This window comes from Populus euphratica, unplaced genomic scaffold, assembly GCF_000495115.2.
Source record: "Populus euphratica unplaced genomic scaffold, PopEup_1.0 scaffold6.1, whole genome shotgun sequence".
Lineage (NCBI taxonomy): Eukaryota > Viridiplantae > Streptophyta > Magnoliopsida > Malpighiales > Salicaceae > Populus > Populus euphratica.
The window spans coordinates 2,224,251-2,241,495 of record NW_011499849.1 but is presented as its reverse complement, the minus strand read 5'-3'; the positions used below and the strand labels follow the sequence as shown (position 1 = coordinate 2,241,495).

At 36.1% G+C, this 17,245-nt stretch overlaps 2 protein-coding genes across 4 annotated transcripts; both read left to right on the top strand.

Annotated features, from left to right (window-relative positions):
- Positions 1–1,827: 1,827 nt before the first annotated feature.
- On the top strand, positions 1,828–5,782 carry LOC105120557 (tetratricopeptide repeat protein 7B-like). 3 transcript variants are annotated; one of them, XM_011018813.1, is made up of 6 exons: positions 1,828–2,146; positions 2,541–2,768; positions 2,855–3,113; positions 3,468–4,681; positions 4,955–5,102; positions 5,222–5,782. In XM_011018813.1, exons 2-6 carry the CDS (start codon positions 2,574–2,576, stop codon positions 5,530–5,532), a joined length of 2,127 nt encoding a protein of 708 aa, XP_011017115.1. In that variant the 5' UTR covers positions 1,828–2,146; positions 2,541–2,573; the 3' UTR covers positions 5,533–5,782. The 3 variants fall into 3 exon arrangements, with proteins under 3 accessions (XP_011017115.1, XP_011017114.1, XP_011017113.1); XM_011018812.1 differs by having other exon boundaries at positions 1,829–2,122; XM_011018811.1 differs by having other exon boundaries at positions 1,829–2,122; positions 2,538–2,768.
- A 4,478-nt stretch (positions 5,783–10,260) lies between these two features.
- ZCW7 lies at positions 10,261–14,392 on the top strand. The gene is made up of 5 exons (XM_011018809.1): positions 10,261–10,884; positions 11,035–11,176; positions 12,313–12,472; positions 13,701–13,895; positions 14,108–14,392. The coding sequence occupies exons 1-5, from the start codon at positions 10,362–10,364 to the stop codon at positions 14,111–14,113; spliced, it is 1,026 nt and encodes a 341-aa protein (XP_011017111.1). The 5' UTR covers positions 10,261–10,361; the 3' UTR covers positions 14,114–14,392.
- Positions 14,393–17,245: the final 2,853 nt, after the last annotated feature.

Sequence of the window (17,245 nt, the reverse complement as noted above, 5' to 3'; positions counted from 1 at the left end):
AAAAATTTCTAATTTATTTTGAGAACATTTCTAGTTTATAAAATTTTAATAAAATATAAAAAATAGAGAAGTTGCCATAAAAAACCCTTGTTTCTATCGTGACAAGAGATTGCAATTCTATAAACCTTTCGAGGCATCTTGAGATTCATAAGCATTTATAACAGCAACGACATTAAATATAATAATCGCAAACCTATAATCATAACAAAGAACAATCAAGCTGGCATTAGCATGGCATAACTGGGTGGAATTTATATCCCAAACTTCAATATAATAATCAAAAGAACCAGTAATTAACAGGCCCTTGGATACCACACAGAAGAAGATATGGCAAATTTATGGGCGACAGAAATTAAAGGGTTATGCATAGCAACGAGAGCCCCTTCTCGTCCCCCTCCTTTAAAATCCGAGGCAAATTGAATATCAAAGACAGAAGTTGATCCATCTGATAATAAGTATCTCCCCTCTATCAAATCAACCTGGCTTTTGGAAGTTAATTGGTTAGTAAAAAAATTGTTATTTGGGTTTGAAAAGTACACGAAGAGGGTTGATGTGAGATCCTGAGGGAATTAACCTGGTTCTTGAATGAATTAGGGCAGGTTTTACCTACTTCTCTGTCTTTGATTTCCCTCCACATTCTCGAAGCATATCTTCTTCCTCGGAAAACATGGCCTTTCTTGTTTTCTATTCTATATTCCAGGAATGAGTTCGAAACTTTTTGCATTTTGAATAGATTTTTTTTCTTCTTCATGTTTTCAGATTGTTTCAAAACAGTTTATATTGTTTAAATAAAAATTTAAAATTTAAAAACTAAATTCAATTTGATCCGATATTCAAGATAATTTTAGATAAGATTTCCCTAATTTTTCAAACATTGGCAGGTGACTTTTAGGGCCATTTTTACGACGATGCTTAAAGCCTGACAAAGAACAACAGTGCACGAAGTTACCTTTATGAACCATGTTTCTCCAATGAATGTATGTGCTGATCACATGCAGTTATGAGCTCTGCTCAGAATGAAAAGAACTACAATATGGTGTTTTCTCTTCTGTCAGCGACGACTGCATTTATCAAGTATTTGAAAACTAATCACTATGAACATCAAGATTTCCGCCATTTTCCCCTGTTTCACAGTGTAATACAAAATGCAGCTGAGAATCTTCAACGCGGTAGCTTAATCTATGTAAACCCCCTTAGATGAATTCGAATCCATGCTTCGAAGAGAGACACTGTAAGAAAATCAATCAATTACCAGATGGTGAAACCAACGGGCAGAACTCATATCAATGAACGGAAATCTTCACAAGTGGTTTGGGTGTCAAATGATCATCCACCATTGCTTCCAAATAAAACAATAAAAAAAACGCAAGAGAAAGAAAAGAATAGTACAAACATGCATTCATTAACCCGCCAATCATGGAGCATGACATTCGGTCGTTTGCTGCCAATTTATAATGGGAGAATATCTATGTAATTCAACTGTTTATGATAATATTAAAATTATTATATGGTTTTTAATTAAAAGTTTTGATTTTTTACTTTTTAAGAATCATTCAATGAAATTAAAATTGTTATATGGCTCTGAATTAAAAGTTCTGATTTTTTACTTCTTAAGAACAATTCGATAATTGCATTGCTATGAAAAAAATAAAAAATGGTGCTGTCCCAAATAAATAAAAAATGATAAATCAGCCATTGGTAAAGAATACCCTACCCTTCAAATAAAACTTTAAAAATTAAAGAATAAAAAGTAAAAGGATAATTTCTATGTGGCTATAGACATATTTGACTGTGCACGCTCTACAGTGAATTCAGTATTTTACTTAATCGATCTAATGGCCCCTTCTTACACTGGCAAATCCCTGTGTCAGGCTGTCAGCTACTTCAACCTTTGCATAATAATAATAAAGAAGACAACAAAACAAATAGCTAGTCCTTGCCTTCTCATTATCGTCACTATCAGATCTCTAAATCCAACTCCCCATGTTATTTCTTCTTCCGTTATCTCCAAAAATAAACGCTTCCTTTTACTAGAGAAAATAGCAATGCAGGTGTGGCTTTCACGGGCTTGAAAATGAATGCTGCAAGTAAACAAACGTCGCTGGATTAATTCTGTTGATTGGTAAGTTCAAATCTCCGCCCTCTTGTATGTCTCGCCCCTTTCTTATCCCGCCTGTGTATTTTGTTGTTATTTATTCCCTTTTTTTATTTTTTTTATATGCACTTGTCTCGTTCTTGCTGGTCTCTTTCAATACTTCCTCTTTGTCCCTTCCTTTTCCTTTCCTTTTCCTCTTGGGTTTCTGTTGTGATGCTTTGTTTTTAGGGACACCGTTATTAAATGGGTCATCGTCGTTTCCTGTGGCTATGCGTTGTTTTTTGAGAGAGGCGCACTGTTACCTGCCATAAATAGCATTGTGATAGCCTCAATACTCAATAGTGTGTTTCGTTTTCGAAATAAAGGCTAATATTTTATGAATTGCTATCATTACATGCGAAGAATTGGCTGAGGACTGACATTTTTTATTCTACTTCACCAAAAGAATTCCGAATTTCGCTGTTGGATTCTGGTCAAGATGTTGTGTGCTTGCTCAGGAGAGCAATTCAAATTTGATGAACCACAGCAGTCACCGGAGTCTCTGGCAACGAGGGATTTCTCGGCGAGTGGGCTTTCGTCGAGGACAACCGGAGACTGGGAGTCTAAACTTGAGGATATTCAGGTGGATGAAGCTGAATCTACTCTCAAAGAGGCTCTCTCACTGAATTATGAGGTGTGTGTATTATAACTTTTAACACTAACCTCGACCAGTAATGCGAAATTGTTCTTTGAATATTTTGATCTTTGAATGTGATACAGGAAGCTAGGGCATTGTTAGGTAGACTTGAATATCAGAGAGGGAATCTTGAGGCAGCCCTTCAGGTATTCCAGGGTATTGACATTAAGGTTTTAACCCCCAAAATGATCAAGGCTATTGTTGAAAGAATTCACTATAGAAAGCCACGGTCCAAAGGTGAAATGGGGCCTCCAAGTGTGATGTCTATGCATTCAGTGAGTCTACTTGTCGAAGCAATCTTGCTTAAAGCAAAATCACTCGAGGAACTTGGGCATCACAGTGGTATAATTTTTATTTTTATTTTCATTCTTAATCTTTTTAGCTTGCTACTGCTATATCTCGAATGGGGAAATTGGATGGGCTTTTGTAGAATTCGAAATTCAAACGATATTCATGGAATTTAGTTTGCTCGAAAATGCATTCTGTCCCCGCTCATTACTATTCCATCTTCTTTTGACCAAAGATGTCTAGTTATGCAATTTGAATTATGGGGTGCTTTTTCTTTATAAAACTTGGTTTTTGGCACAAAACATGTTTTGATCCCACATAGGACTTCACTGGCTTGATATTGATGGATCTTTTTTGTATTTCCAATTCAAAATCTCAAATATTTCTGATGCTTGTTCCATGCATTAGAGGCCGCAAAGGAATGCAGAATTATTTTGAACATAGTTGAATCAGCTCTACCTAATGGCATGCCTGAAGGCATTGGTGAAGACTGCAAACTGGAGGAGATGTTTCACAAAGCATTAGAGTTGCTACCTGCTCTGTGGACAAAGGCAGGCTTGCTTGACGAAGCTATCGCTTCTTACCGTAGGGCTCTTTTCAGGCCATGGAATTTGGACCCACAGATTTTGGCTAGTGTGCAAAAGGAATTAGCTTCTATGTTACTTTATAGTGCTGTTGAAGCAAGGCATCCCCTTCCAGCTGGCCCCCAGAGTAGCATAGAGGAAGCAATCCTCTTGTTGTTAATACTCATGAGTAAGGTGGCTGGTGGGGAAATAAAGTGGGATGAAGAAATCATGGATCTTCTGACTTATGCACTCTCAATTGTGGGGCAGTTTGAGTTATTGGCTGAGCATGTGGAGCAGGCCCTTCCAGGTGTCTATACGCGAGCTGAGAGATGGTATCTTCTTGCACTTTGTTACAGTGCTGCAGGTCAGAACGAAGCAGCCCTGAACCTGTTAAAGAAAGTTTCTGGTTGTTCAGAATCAAAGAACAAACCTCATATCCCTTCCTTTTTGTTGGGAGCGAAGTTGTGTTCCCAAGACCCGATGCATGCTCAAGAAGGTATCAATTTTGCTCGTAAGGTGCTTGATTTGGCTGATCATCAGAATCAACATTTCATTGGTCAGGCACACAAGTGCCTTGGTATTTGCTATGGGAATGCGGCAAGAGTTTCCTTGTCTGATTCTGAAAGATTTCTCTTACACAAAGAGTCTGTGAACTCTCTCAATAATGCAGCATTAAATAGGAACGAGGATCCAGAAGTGATGTATAGCCTTGGGCTGGAAAACATGCTGCAAAGGAACCTGGGTGCTGCTTTTGACAATGCAATTGTGTGTTCTGAAATGATGGCTGGAAACACAATGAAAGGTTGGAAGTTATTGGCCCTTGTAGTTTCTGCAGAGCAACGGTTCAGAGATGCTCAAACAGTTGTGGAGTTTGCTTTGGACGCGGCTGAGAGGATAGAGCAATTTGAACTTCTTAGATTGAAGGCTGTCCTACAAATTGCTCAGGAACAGCCCAAGCAAGCAATAGAAACTTATAGAGTATTGCTATCTCTTATCCAAGCACAACGGGATGTCCAAGCCAAGAACCATGAGCAAGCACATATCTTGAAGTCTGAGGTGTCTTCTTATATGCCTTGTCATCTCCCTTGTATGAAGAGTCATTAATCACGTTAAAGATTAACTTGGAGGAATTTAAGAAACATAAATGTCTCAAATTTAGCATAGTATACCGAGTTTTGGATGAACATAGTTTGTACCACAAATCAAAACTTGGAAGATTTATCTCATGTCATTTTGACATCAACTTCACTAGTTCCAAAGACGCCAGAATCTTAGGTAACTAAGTATTCAATCCGGAGGAAAATGTGCTGAATGATATCCTCCTTGCAGGTACTTGCAGAAAGAAACTTGGAACTAGCAGCATGGCAAGATTTGGCAGACATTTACACAAAAATTGGCTCATGGAGTGATGCTAAAATTTGTGTGGACAAAGCCAAGTTAATGGAGTTTCACTCTCCTAGAAGTTGGCACTCGACAGGTTGTTTACTGCCTCTGTAACTTAGTCCGATAAAGGACAACTTTCTGTATCCGTCTGCCAACAGTAAGAACGTCTATAGGCATGGTAGCTTAAAAAAATGAATTCTCATGATTTTGCAGGAATGTTGTTTGAATCTCAATCACTGCACAAAGAAGCCCTCGTTTCCTTTTCGGTTTCATTGTCAGTGGAACCAGATTATGTTCCAAGTATTGTTGCAACTGCAGAAGTAATGATGAAGCTGGGTACCCAGTCACTTCCCATTGCGAGAAGCTTTTTAATGCATGCGTTGAGATTGGACCCGACAAATCACGAAGCATGGTTAAATCTTGGTTTGATTTCAAAAATGGAGGGCTCTCTAAAACAAGCGGCAGAATTTTTTCAAGCGGCACATGAACTCAAGTTGTCAGCTCCCATTCAGAGCTCTCTGTGATGGCGATTCAAAAAATTATTCTATGCAGAGGTATCTGGACAAGGGCACCATGGCCACACGACTATCGCCTGGTGCTCATTCCACTCGTAGTTTAGTTATCAACCCATCTGATTAAATTGTATAGGAATCCTACTGTATCCTTGAGGTTGAGGGACTATGTTTATAGCGAAGTGTATTTAACAATTGACTTGTTCAAATGGACCAGAGGGATGAGGATAATGGCTAAAAATTGCCCCTGAATTTGATCAAATTAACCTCGTACATTAAATTGGGCTAAGTCAACCCTTGGTGCTTCTACAAGGATGGCGAGCGATTTAGCGATTTTTAACCGGGGATAAATCAGTCAGAAAATTTTAAAACTCGCCTTAGGTTTTCTTCTTACCTGCTGCACAAATAGTTCTTTGGTTGCTCCGCTTTCTTTGCGTATTTTTTTCCATTAAGAAAACCGTGGATTAATACGCGAGAGAAAATTAAAAAGTTCTCTCTTAAATAAAACTAAATTCGAGGACATTATCGTATTCATGGTAAGATAGAAGCACTAGATTGTGGTGATGACAGCTGAGATAGCTGTTTCGATTAAAGAGAATCAGCATTCCTTATCATTTAGGGGCTGTCAGGTACGTCAACTGTGTTTTTTCTTGATTTCTGAGGGAGTTGGATTCTTTATTGTTAGGGGATATGTACGACCTGTCAGGTATGCTTTTTTCAGTTGTGATTTGAGGTTTCCTGATTTCTAAGAGTTACATCTTCATTACTAGGGGATGAGTGTTGTGTATGAATGCATGCATCTGCTTACTGTATTTCTGAATTGTGTTTCCTTTTGCTTTTGCCTCTGGAGATGTGGCTTAAGTGTCTGTGTGTTTTGCTCTGTGAAAAGTACTGCTAGTGCAAGCTGTCTAGGAGGTAGGTTGTTGGTAGGCTCGTGCCTTTTGTTTTCTGTATATCTAGTTGTGCATTAGCTGTTTGTTTTTATTACCGTCTGAAACCCTAGGTTACAGGGTATTTGTGCGAGCTGTGTAAAGAGGCTTCGAGTTGTGGCTTGGCTGGTTTTTGTCAATTATTGTGTGGAAGCTCTGGTTGTGCAAACAGTGTGGAGATTCTGGTAGTGCAGGCTGTGTGGGGGCAGGTTGTCGTAGGAGCTGGAGGCTAGTTATTTTTTTGTTTTATGTGAACATGGAAGATATATTGCAGCAGTTCCGGTATTAGCAGAGCAGTATGCAGTAAGGTCTGGCAATCCTTGTAGTTAAAAAAAGGAGGGGACTTAATGATTATTTGAGAAATTGTCGTCTGATAGTCGTGGGAACAAAAGGGTTCGCTCTCAAGAGGGTTTGCTCTCAAGATGGTGCTATCACTAGCAATGATGGCAAAGGGTGTGTTGTTCGAGCTGCTGCAAGTAGGTGTGAGCTGTTGTTTCTATGGTTTGTTTTTGTTTTGTGGTGTGGTTATGGAATCTTTCTATACATTGAGTGGACAGCAGTGCCAAAAAGGTGGTTTTTCCTTCGACGGTGGCAAGGGTCCTTTACATTTTTTATTTTGCAATGAATTAGAGACTTGCAGGTTGGGTTGGTAAGAGGACGACTAAGAACTGTACTAGGTTGATGGAAGTTTTGCTTATGGTTTCTACATTGTTTTCTAGATTGATGCTTCATATATGAGCTGTTTCTTTCATGTTTGAGCTTTTATTTGTATAATATTTTTCTTGATTAGTTGTAAATGATTTTATCAGTTATTTAGACAGACTCGGACCATGTAAAAGACTCGTCATTTCTCAGAAGAAGAACAATTGCCCATCATCGATGATGGTAGGAGGAACCCCAATACCGTTGCGTATTTCTGATCCCCAATGCCTATGGAGATCATCCAGTTAGGAGCTGGTGAGATTTCTCTAAGTTTCAACGACATTTGTGTTGAGAGATGAGAATGATCAAATGTTCAAAACTGAGAGCCCTGTTAATTCATTTCGCATCATGTCGGCCATAAGGTCCAAGAAAGCATCAGAATAGTTACTTGCCCTGGACTGAATTCTAGGGCCGTCGTTGAATTGGACATCTGCAGGCCTGTACTGACTGGGAGAGCTATTGATCTTTGGGAGAAGGCGTTTGTAAGGTGATCAGTGGAAATTTAAAAGAACGTACAGGTTGGTGGTGTTATGCTATCTAAACAATTAATGACAAACTAACCGCGCAAACTAGTAAATACTAAAGTGGTGGGTTAAATTAATTCGATTAACATACGTCTTGAAATATGACATTTATATAATCCGATAAAAAAAGAAAGCTCAAGGCCAAGAAACTTAATATAAAAAAAAGAAAATTAAAAAAAAACTAGAATAACCATGAATCATCTCAACTAACCCACAGATACAAGATTAGCAAAAAAAAACTAGATTAAAAAAAAACATGGAAAAAAAACCCAACTTAAATAAAAAAATATAAGTTAATTCAAATTAATTTGACTAACTAACACTCGAGATAATCCAGTTAAAAAAAAAAAAACTCAAGAGTTAATAGTTTAATGTCAAACGATGGAGTTATAAAAAAAATTAATTTCATAAAAAAAATGTTGAGAAAAAAAAGAAAAAGTGAACTTGAGTTAACTCGACTAACTCATCACCCGTGATAAAAGATCCAGTTAAACTAAAAAAAAAAAGTAGAACAAATGACAAAACTAAGAATCAATATCCAGAACTATAACACTGTAGAACCATAACATTGACAGAAAGCAAAAATGTAATCAATAGAAGTAATTGGTAACATATACATACTGAGAAGATTTCATAAAACTGCAGGTTCCAGTGTGCAGTTATGGATTAAGGATTTCTTAGACACAAGCAAACATCAAAATCAGAAATGCTAAAATCCTAAGGCCTTTAACAAGTCTATATTACACCATCTAATCTGAGACTTGTCTTCATAAACTGACCATAACTGATATTTGCATAAATGAATGATGCATGCCATGAAAACAAAATTTCATCTACACAAGTAAAATTCCAAACTTACAAGAATTCATTCAGAAAGATCTCCCTTCAATCCTAGCAAGTTAGATCTGACTTACTTACAATAAGAACTGCAGCTGCATTAAGGACAGGTTTCAACTTCAACTCATCTGCCACTGCATCAATATCACCAACCAAGAAGAGGGTCAGCTTTCAAGTTATTTTTGTTCTCTTGATAAAATGATATCAAATGGGTTCAGAGCACGTATCAAGATTCTATATCAAAGTGCAAGTGCATTTTGGCAATGAATTAGAAGACAGTGGCATTTTAAGAGGTAACATTAGATTCCTAAATGGCCCTCCTTAAGGGTTTTTGAAAATTAGCTCCTGTTTGTGAGTGCAGCTCAAAAGGAGGTTTCTGAAAATTCAAATATTTTATTTTGCTTGTGTTTTCAAATTGTTTTAATGTTTTGATGTTGAATTTTAAAAAATAAAAAAAAATATTATTTTAATACATTTCTAAAAAAACACTTTAAAAAGCAATCGTACATTCTCAAACATCCCTTTAATTGCTATTGCACTACTGCCATTTATTACAACCAACCAAGAAAACAAAAGGCATTTCAAACTTAAAACCTTTAGAACTGGTTCGCCTTTGTTAGAGTTTACAGATTGCTTTGCCATCCCCTGTAGCTGTGCGCAGGCGGCTCTCCCTGCTGCAGACTTTTCGAATTGCTCTTGCCTGCAAGTAAGATAATAATCTAAATGTTATAAACAAGAAAGAAACCCTTCCACGATCATTTAAAACACTTAAGGTTTCATTTCTCAGTGAGATTATCATCATTGTTTTTCAGCTTGCCTTTCAGCTGTCTCGATCATCATAGCATCCTAGCCAAAAACTCCTACTCTCATGTGCCAACAAGCAATTGAAAGCAAAAATAGCCTAGGGTAGTCCGTAATTTATGCCAACAGCACTTCTTTTTTATTTTTGGCAAAAACAAAACCCTCGGTCCTCGAATCCGTAAGAAAATTCACAATCCTAAAACACAACCACCCATTGTATCAAAACCACCTGACATAGAGTTAGTTCAGAATTTGAAAACAGGGAACGGTAGCAATTAAGCATTACGTCACAGGAATACTCTGAATTAGAATTAATAGCCCTTTACTTGCAAATAGAAAATCAATTAAAGCATATAAATTACAATTACATAGAAAATCCCAAATAATGCACTCTAAATAAAAAAAGTGCCGGACAAATTTTATAAACTCATTCATTGAAACAAGAGAAAAAGAATGGAGTCCACGATCGAATGAATAATACCAAACAGTATCTATTCAATGGGATCAATTGAGATTACCGTTTCTGGGCAGCTTCGGCCGCTTTAGCACGAGCTTCTGCGGAGGCCAGTCTCTCTTCTTCTCTTCTCTGTTGCTTTCTTCCCCCGTCAAAGCAAGCGAAGCACGATAGCCCCATTTCTCTCCGCCCTCTACCCCTCAGACTCTCTCTCTCTGCCGAACCCAATCTATTGTTACAGTTTTGAATTTCGATCACGTGTATATTTATTTTTGCTGCTGCATTTGCTTTTATATGGCGGATGAGCTTTCACTGCCAACCGCGGGCCGCGTTTATTAACAAGTATCTCCTTGTCTTTGCATATGCTTGTCAGGTGCATTTACACGTGTGGGAAGCGGACTTTCCACGCCATTGTCTTAACTAAGCCCAAAGGCCAAAACCCAGCGTTAGCCCATTTATTTCATACCAAAACGGTGCGTTGTTGTTGCCATCCAAAATAACTTGGAAATAACTAAACACAAGCAGAGGCAAGAGAGCCGGAGGAATCGAAAATTCGAAATCGAGAGAGCGAAATCGAGACGATTATCGAAAGCAATGAGCAGCGGTTTTCTACCGTTAGAGACTCTCTCTCCAACAGAAACCCTAGAAATCGAGAACGGTCTCTCACTAGTTCCGCGCGTGAAGCTCAATTTCACAGTCCACCCTTCACTTCCGTCATCAGCTACAAAACCAATCGATGAATGGAAGCTAAAGCGATCACTCATCGAGTTTGCAAAGACCTCTCTATCTATCACCATCCCTGAAGATGACCTCGAGATCAGACGGTTCAAGGATGTCAAGAAGCGAAAGCGCGATGATCCTGTAGCTCATGGTAGCCTCAGCATTCGTGACCTAGGTTTTTTAAATAGTAAAAAGAGAAATGAAAAGGACAGTGAGGATTTGAAGATTTTGGTGAAGAAGTTTCGAGATTGGAGAGATTATGTTGTGGAAAAAATGGATCAAATGGAGGTGAATTTACAAGGGGAGAAGTATAGGCTTAGTGTGGCTGTACCGGAGTCTGATGATTTTGAAGGAATGAAGAAATTGTGGGAGGAATTTTATGCTTTTGCAAATAAAGGTCTGTGAATCTTGAACATGTGTGTGTGTGTGTTTGTGTGGTGTTTGCTGTTCTCTTGAAGCTGTGAGCTTTACAACTTTTAGTGCCATATCTTCCGAAACCATCTTGTGTTTCTGAGTTAATAACGTGTGGTAGTGTTTGTTTTGTTAGGGTATGTGAGAGGAGGGAGACAGGAGCCGGATACGATTGTAATGAAAGGAGTTCCTTCGCGGTGGGTTGCGGAGCCTAGGGTTTCGTCAAAGCCTTCGATGTTAGTTACGCACACAGTTTTTTCTGCATTTGGGAAGATAAGGTAGTGTGATTTTCAATTGTGCAGTTTTATGATGATTTACTCTAGGCTTAATGTAGTCTTTGTTTATAATGCCTGGTGCTTTTGCATTGTTGTAGATTGGTAAAAGACTGAAAACTTGCAGCTGTAGTTTAGTATTAAAGAAGCTAATACTGGTTTCTGAATTCAAGTTTTGATTTTCTGAGAGTTGGTCAGGAGAACTGCTTTATTAAGTAGCCATGTTGGAGTCGGATTTAACTGTCCTGGTTTGGGACATTTAGATGAATGAAGAAATGATTCCTTATTTGGTAATTCTCATGTTGCTAGTAGGACATATCCATCCTCTGTCTTATATCTAATGATCACTCACAATAGTCTCAAGCAAGCCATGGACTTTTATTTGCATTGAGATCGTTGGGTTCTCTCTTAAACGAGCCCTTCACATATTTTCAAAATAGTTCATGATGAAGGTCTGGTAAACATCATTCTTTATAGGTTGATTTCTCAGTCAATCACCCTATAACTCGATCACAGTTTTGGGACTGTAACAGATATCTAATGACAAGAACTGAATGGTATTAGCTTAGTTTCAAACTGAACTAGGGAACTGGTTTTAGTTGTCAAGGTTGCAGGATGGGTAAATGGTTGAAGGGAATGGTGTGATTCATTACGAATGTGAGGTTAACTTATACAACAACCTTGTCTACTGGACCAGAATTTGGTGCCAACATAGGTTCTATTACTCACCATGTTACTGCTAAATCTGAATAATAGGAGAGGAGTAGCTATAAATGTCAGGGTAGAAATGAAAAGTTCTGCCACATTACTTTCTTTTGATAGTGTATCCAGGATGCATGGTTTGGTTGAAATAAGGGTTTTGAGGTTGTATCTCATGTGGATGGTTGACTTCATTCTGACAATCAAAACTTGGAGAAAGAGAATTGTTGGAAGTTTATAAAACATCTAGTTTGTATTTTATACTTGTTGAGCTTGTTAATAATTGAATTTGGATGCTTGTTTTGGTAAGATATTGCCTAGTTTATATTTTATACTTGTTGAGCTTGCTAATGGTTGAATTTGGATGATTGTTTCGGTAAGATATTGCCTGATTGGAAAGTAAAGCATTATATTCTTATTGCTTCTTTGAACTCATGCAATAGGAATCTTAATATTACTGAGGATGATGATCAAGATAAGGATGCAGACGAGAATGGTGGGGACATAATTTCAGGCCTCCACTGCAAGATTGTGGTTCAGTTTGAGAAACATAGGGACTTCTATAATGCTCTTAAGGTCTTATGTGGGCGCTCATTGCAGAAGGTAGGAACTTGATCATCTCTGTGCTGTTCTTTTGAAGTCATATTTATTTGATCTTCTCTCTGACTTTAATATGTTCTGGTTCGTACCATACCTATCACAACCCTAAAAGCAGGCACGTGACCGACACAAATGTCAAGGATAACTTGATTTCCAAAAGCCTCAAAAAAAATACACACTTGAACAATAAACTTGTTCTAAATACATTTAAAGATATTATGTAGAAGCTCAAAACACACTGAATCTTTCACACAAAGACCCTGAACCAATTGTAATCATGGAGCTCTAATATCAAGTTTACATGGGCCCTTAACCAATTCACAATATTTTTCCAAACTACGGACCAAACTGTATTTTGTCATCGTCTTCTTGAAGATTCTGTGGACTTGACAGTAGCCAGACCATTCTTTCTCTTTCTTCAATTTTCTTCCTATAACTTAACTAATCTCAAACCCCAAATCAAACCTTAAAACACCTGATACCCCCATTTTAATCAACCCCCCACAAACTAAAGACATTTATTATCAAATCATCACATTTAAATACAAATCCATATTCTCCTCCATCCAAATTATCCAAACTAAAGACATTCATAACCCACTCTTATTCAACTTTAAAACCCATCATGTCAAGAATCCACTATAAATTACAAAACTCAGCTAGCCGATTAGGAAAAGATGAAACCCAAAGTTGACGTAAAAGTGGAATGAAGGGGGAAAAGGATACTTTACCAATCTTTGGACTCGTTGCTCTGCAACTATTTACTATCATTTTTTTTCGACAGTCAAAATAATGGTTATATGATGCAGAAAAATTAAGCTTGTGATGAAGGGGGTGAGTGTCAGATGTGTGGGGGGATGAAGTGAAGTCCTTTTGCATGGGTGGAGAAAATGACACCTAGAAGCTCTATCAAATATGGAGTCATTTGGACCTGTGTAGTGTCTCACTTAATTTGATCATCTAAAATAGAGCCCAAATGACCAAAAGAAATAGAGAATTTTCTAAAACCAATGTTTTGTTTCTTAGTTACAATACTTGTGATATTACAATTTTTTAGATCAAATTCTTGCACTTCAAGCTCCATCGATGGACTTGTGGCACATACATTGCAATAGCAAAGCCACCAATACCAGTTGGAACTATACTTGCCAGACTTTGGAAAAGTGAACATCAAATTAGATAATTTGAGATGTTCCTATTGGCAAGTAACATGTCACACTTTTTTGTTCAGCAAGGATCACGATTGAAGGCTGATTATGAGGTTACCTGGGCCAAGGACGGCTTCTTCCGGAATTCAAGAAGTCAAGCACGAGAAAATAGTAGGGTGCCAGCAGCGGGAAGGGGACACTACAGAAATGAAGCTCCCAGGGACGAACCTCACTTGTCTCAATTTACTGCTGATGACACACGCCGGAAGAGGTTTAAGGTCAGAACACATCCAACTCTGTTTTTGGCTATGTTATTGGTTCTCCAGAGTAAAATAAGCTAATAAAGTAAAAGAAATCCGGTTTATGACGTTCCCTTTCATAATAGAATATTTTGCGTCACTGGCAAATATGCTAAAATTGACTTTTCATCCTTGTGTATTGCAATCAAAGTCAACATACCTACTCTAGTGACTTGCTTCATCTCGTGCAGGAATAGGAATGTTGACACCCACGTTGAGAAAAATCTACAGATTGAGTTGAGAACATGAGGGGTGATTCCTACTGGTTAACGACCAAGAATTTAATGTTTTGTTCCCTTCTCGAACATATTATTTGTTCCATAACCTCCTAGAAGATTGACGATGATTGGCCCAGTTTGTTGTCCGAATAGGTCACACTTGTAAGTGGCATGCACCTTGCTGTGAGTTTGCCTCCGGACCTATGTTAATTTTTGTATTACCTCAGATTAAAGTTCCAATTAATTCAAATAAAATTTTGTAATATTGGTCTTAAAGTAAATTAATTAGACATTGACTAGTTCTTATGCCTGCCTACAGGGGGGTGGGGTTCAAATATTTTTTAAACCCATTAAAAAATAGTTCGTCTTAAAAAATTATTTCACATTATTAGTAAACTAGAGGATACAATTATTTTGAATTTTTTTAAGCAAGATAGCTTTTTTATATTAATAACTTTTTCATTTATTTTAATGGGCAAGTTTTTTAACTTGAATCATTATTTTCGTTGAAAATCATACATTTTATGATTGTAAAAACAATTTAAAATAAATAATATGTATATATTTTATTTGTGATTGAAAGTAGAAATATCATAGATGTGATAAAATCAAGTTAAGAATTTATTTTAAAAAATTATAAAAAATTCAATACAATTTTCATGAACAATTTATTATTAATATTATTATTTTAATATCAAATACATAAAAATTGAAAAGGAATATTAAAGTTCAAATATAAATTTATAATAGCATTTAAAAATCATGTTAGAATTAAAAAAATATCACTTTGATGTAATTTATAATAGTAAATGATAAATTAGTTGTTCTATTTTTGAAAAATGAATAAAATAACCCTTCAGTTTTAAAAATAATTAATTAATCTTTTGACCATATTTACATTAATATTTTTGTTATAGATTTTTTTTCTCATTAATCTTTTCATATTTATGTTTTCCCTTTTCTATTTCTTAAAGCAAAAGAAATTGAAATAAATTGAAAAGGAACAAGAAATATGTGCAAAACCATTGAGATTAATTTAAGATTTATTCAATTCCATGGGATAGACAATTTTGCATCACACGAAACGAGCGCACATTTCAAGGCTGTCATGTGCAATTTATACAAGCGAAATATTTTGTTTTATAAATATTTTTCAATTACAATTTGGTAGCTTCGAGAGCTCCCAAGCTTGGATCACCAATTTGCATTTGAGAAGATATATTTTCTGTTTATTATGTTGTCTTAATATTGGATGCTTATTATTATTATTAGGTTTAAATTAGCTGCTAATTTTGATGTTTGTACTTTTTATATGCATTCCAAAACATTCTGTTCTATTGAAGCCTGCAGCAAGCCAAGCTCTGCCCTCTATAAGGAGTGGTTTCTGGCAACTCACAGGAGTTTTCATGATCGAGAATCAATTTTACAACTAGGATAGCATTGCCTTGCACTCCAAAATCTTGAATAAATCTTTCGTTGTCAACATGATTACATGAATATGAAAACAAAACTATTAAACTCCGTGCTCGCACCGGGTCAATTATTACGGCAACTATATATATATATATATAAGAATTGAAACATTATATTGAACTACCTGTGTATTTTTGAAAGTTATGGAAATGAAAAATATAATAAGAATTTATAAAATAATGTACCTAAACAAGCATTCTCCAAGGAAATCATAAGATAGTAAAAACGTTTTAAAACATTACATTAAATTTCTACAATGTGGGACATAAGCTAATATGTGTTCAGGTCAAGATGCCAATAATCAGACATTACTACTTGAGTTAGATGGGTCATTACTGGTTTCGAGATTGCGTGGTCTTTGGGTATCCGAAAACTTACTCTTGCGTGAGTCTCCACCCTTGCAATAGATTTAATAACAAAGGCTACAGTGAAAGTAGATGCGAATTATACATTGATAATCAAAGCTAGGGATTTAATTGCTAGAAGTTAAAGCTCAACATGTTTCAGCAGCAGACTAGTTAGCAAATCTTGAGTTAATAAAAAATCTATTTAATCTGGATAATTCGATAATTAATGACACTCCGATAAGCTTAGTATAATTCTCTTGTTCTGTTAGCACGATTTGAACCAAAAAAAAATCATTACTACTAGAGAATGTTGATATGAAAATTCCCATCTCAAGCCACGCTTTAGACCGCGGCACATATGCAACTCTTTTTCGGTTATTATTTTTTTTTTTTTTTTATGGGCAGAACAAAAGTAATACCTAGAAAAACAGACGCTCTACTGTGTCTTTGTGGACTTAAGTTATGTTCCCCTTGCCACAGAAATGAGTTGTCCATCCCACGTGTACGGTCAATAATTTAAGTTTAATTTAATCATGGACTCTATGTATGGTGGAAGATTGCAATTAATTATTTGATTAAATAGTTAATCAGACCCTCATGTATCGGGTCAACTGTTCTTGCAATAACCTGTAATGTCAACTAGCCTGTCAATCCCTCCAAATGAGGCAAATCTCTGCTGTAAGATACTCTCAGAACTGGAAGACCGTTATTTCTTTCCAAAAACATGCTGAAGGATATTCGTACAACGGCTTAAAATCAGGTCTTGTGCTTTGGAGTTTGGAGGCGATCAATTGAGGTTCTGAGTGCTTCAATTGATCACCCAAGGAATCAAGAGGTAAAGAAAATTGAACAGTTCTGCTGGACATTGTTTCACCATGCAAATGAGAGTTTGCACAAGAATTATATTTGCCGATAACATTAAATCTGTTTCTTCTAATTAAAGATTTAGTCAGAAAATTGTGATAAAAATATTATTTATTAGAAAAAAAACAAATATTTACGTCAGTTTAGAATAGATTTCTAAAATTTTAATTGATTTAAATCAATTAAATTTTATTAAATTAAATATTAATTCAACATCGAAATTTATTATTAATATGGATGGGAATTCTCTGTAAATACAATTAAAATAAAATATTAAACTCAATCTAAAAACAATTTAATATGATAAGATTAAATTTATAAAAAAAATAAGTGACAAAAAAAACAATAATAAAAAAATACATTATGAGTAATTATAGCAATCTATAGTAGATTATGTTTTCCATCTATGTTATATTTTATATTTTTT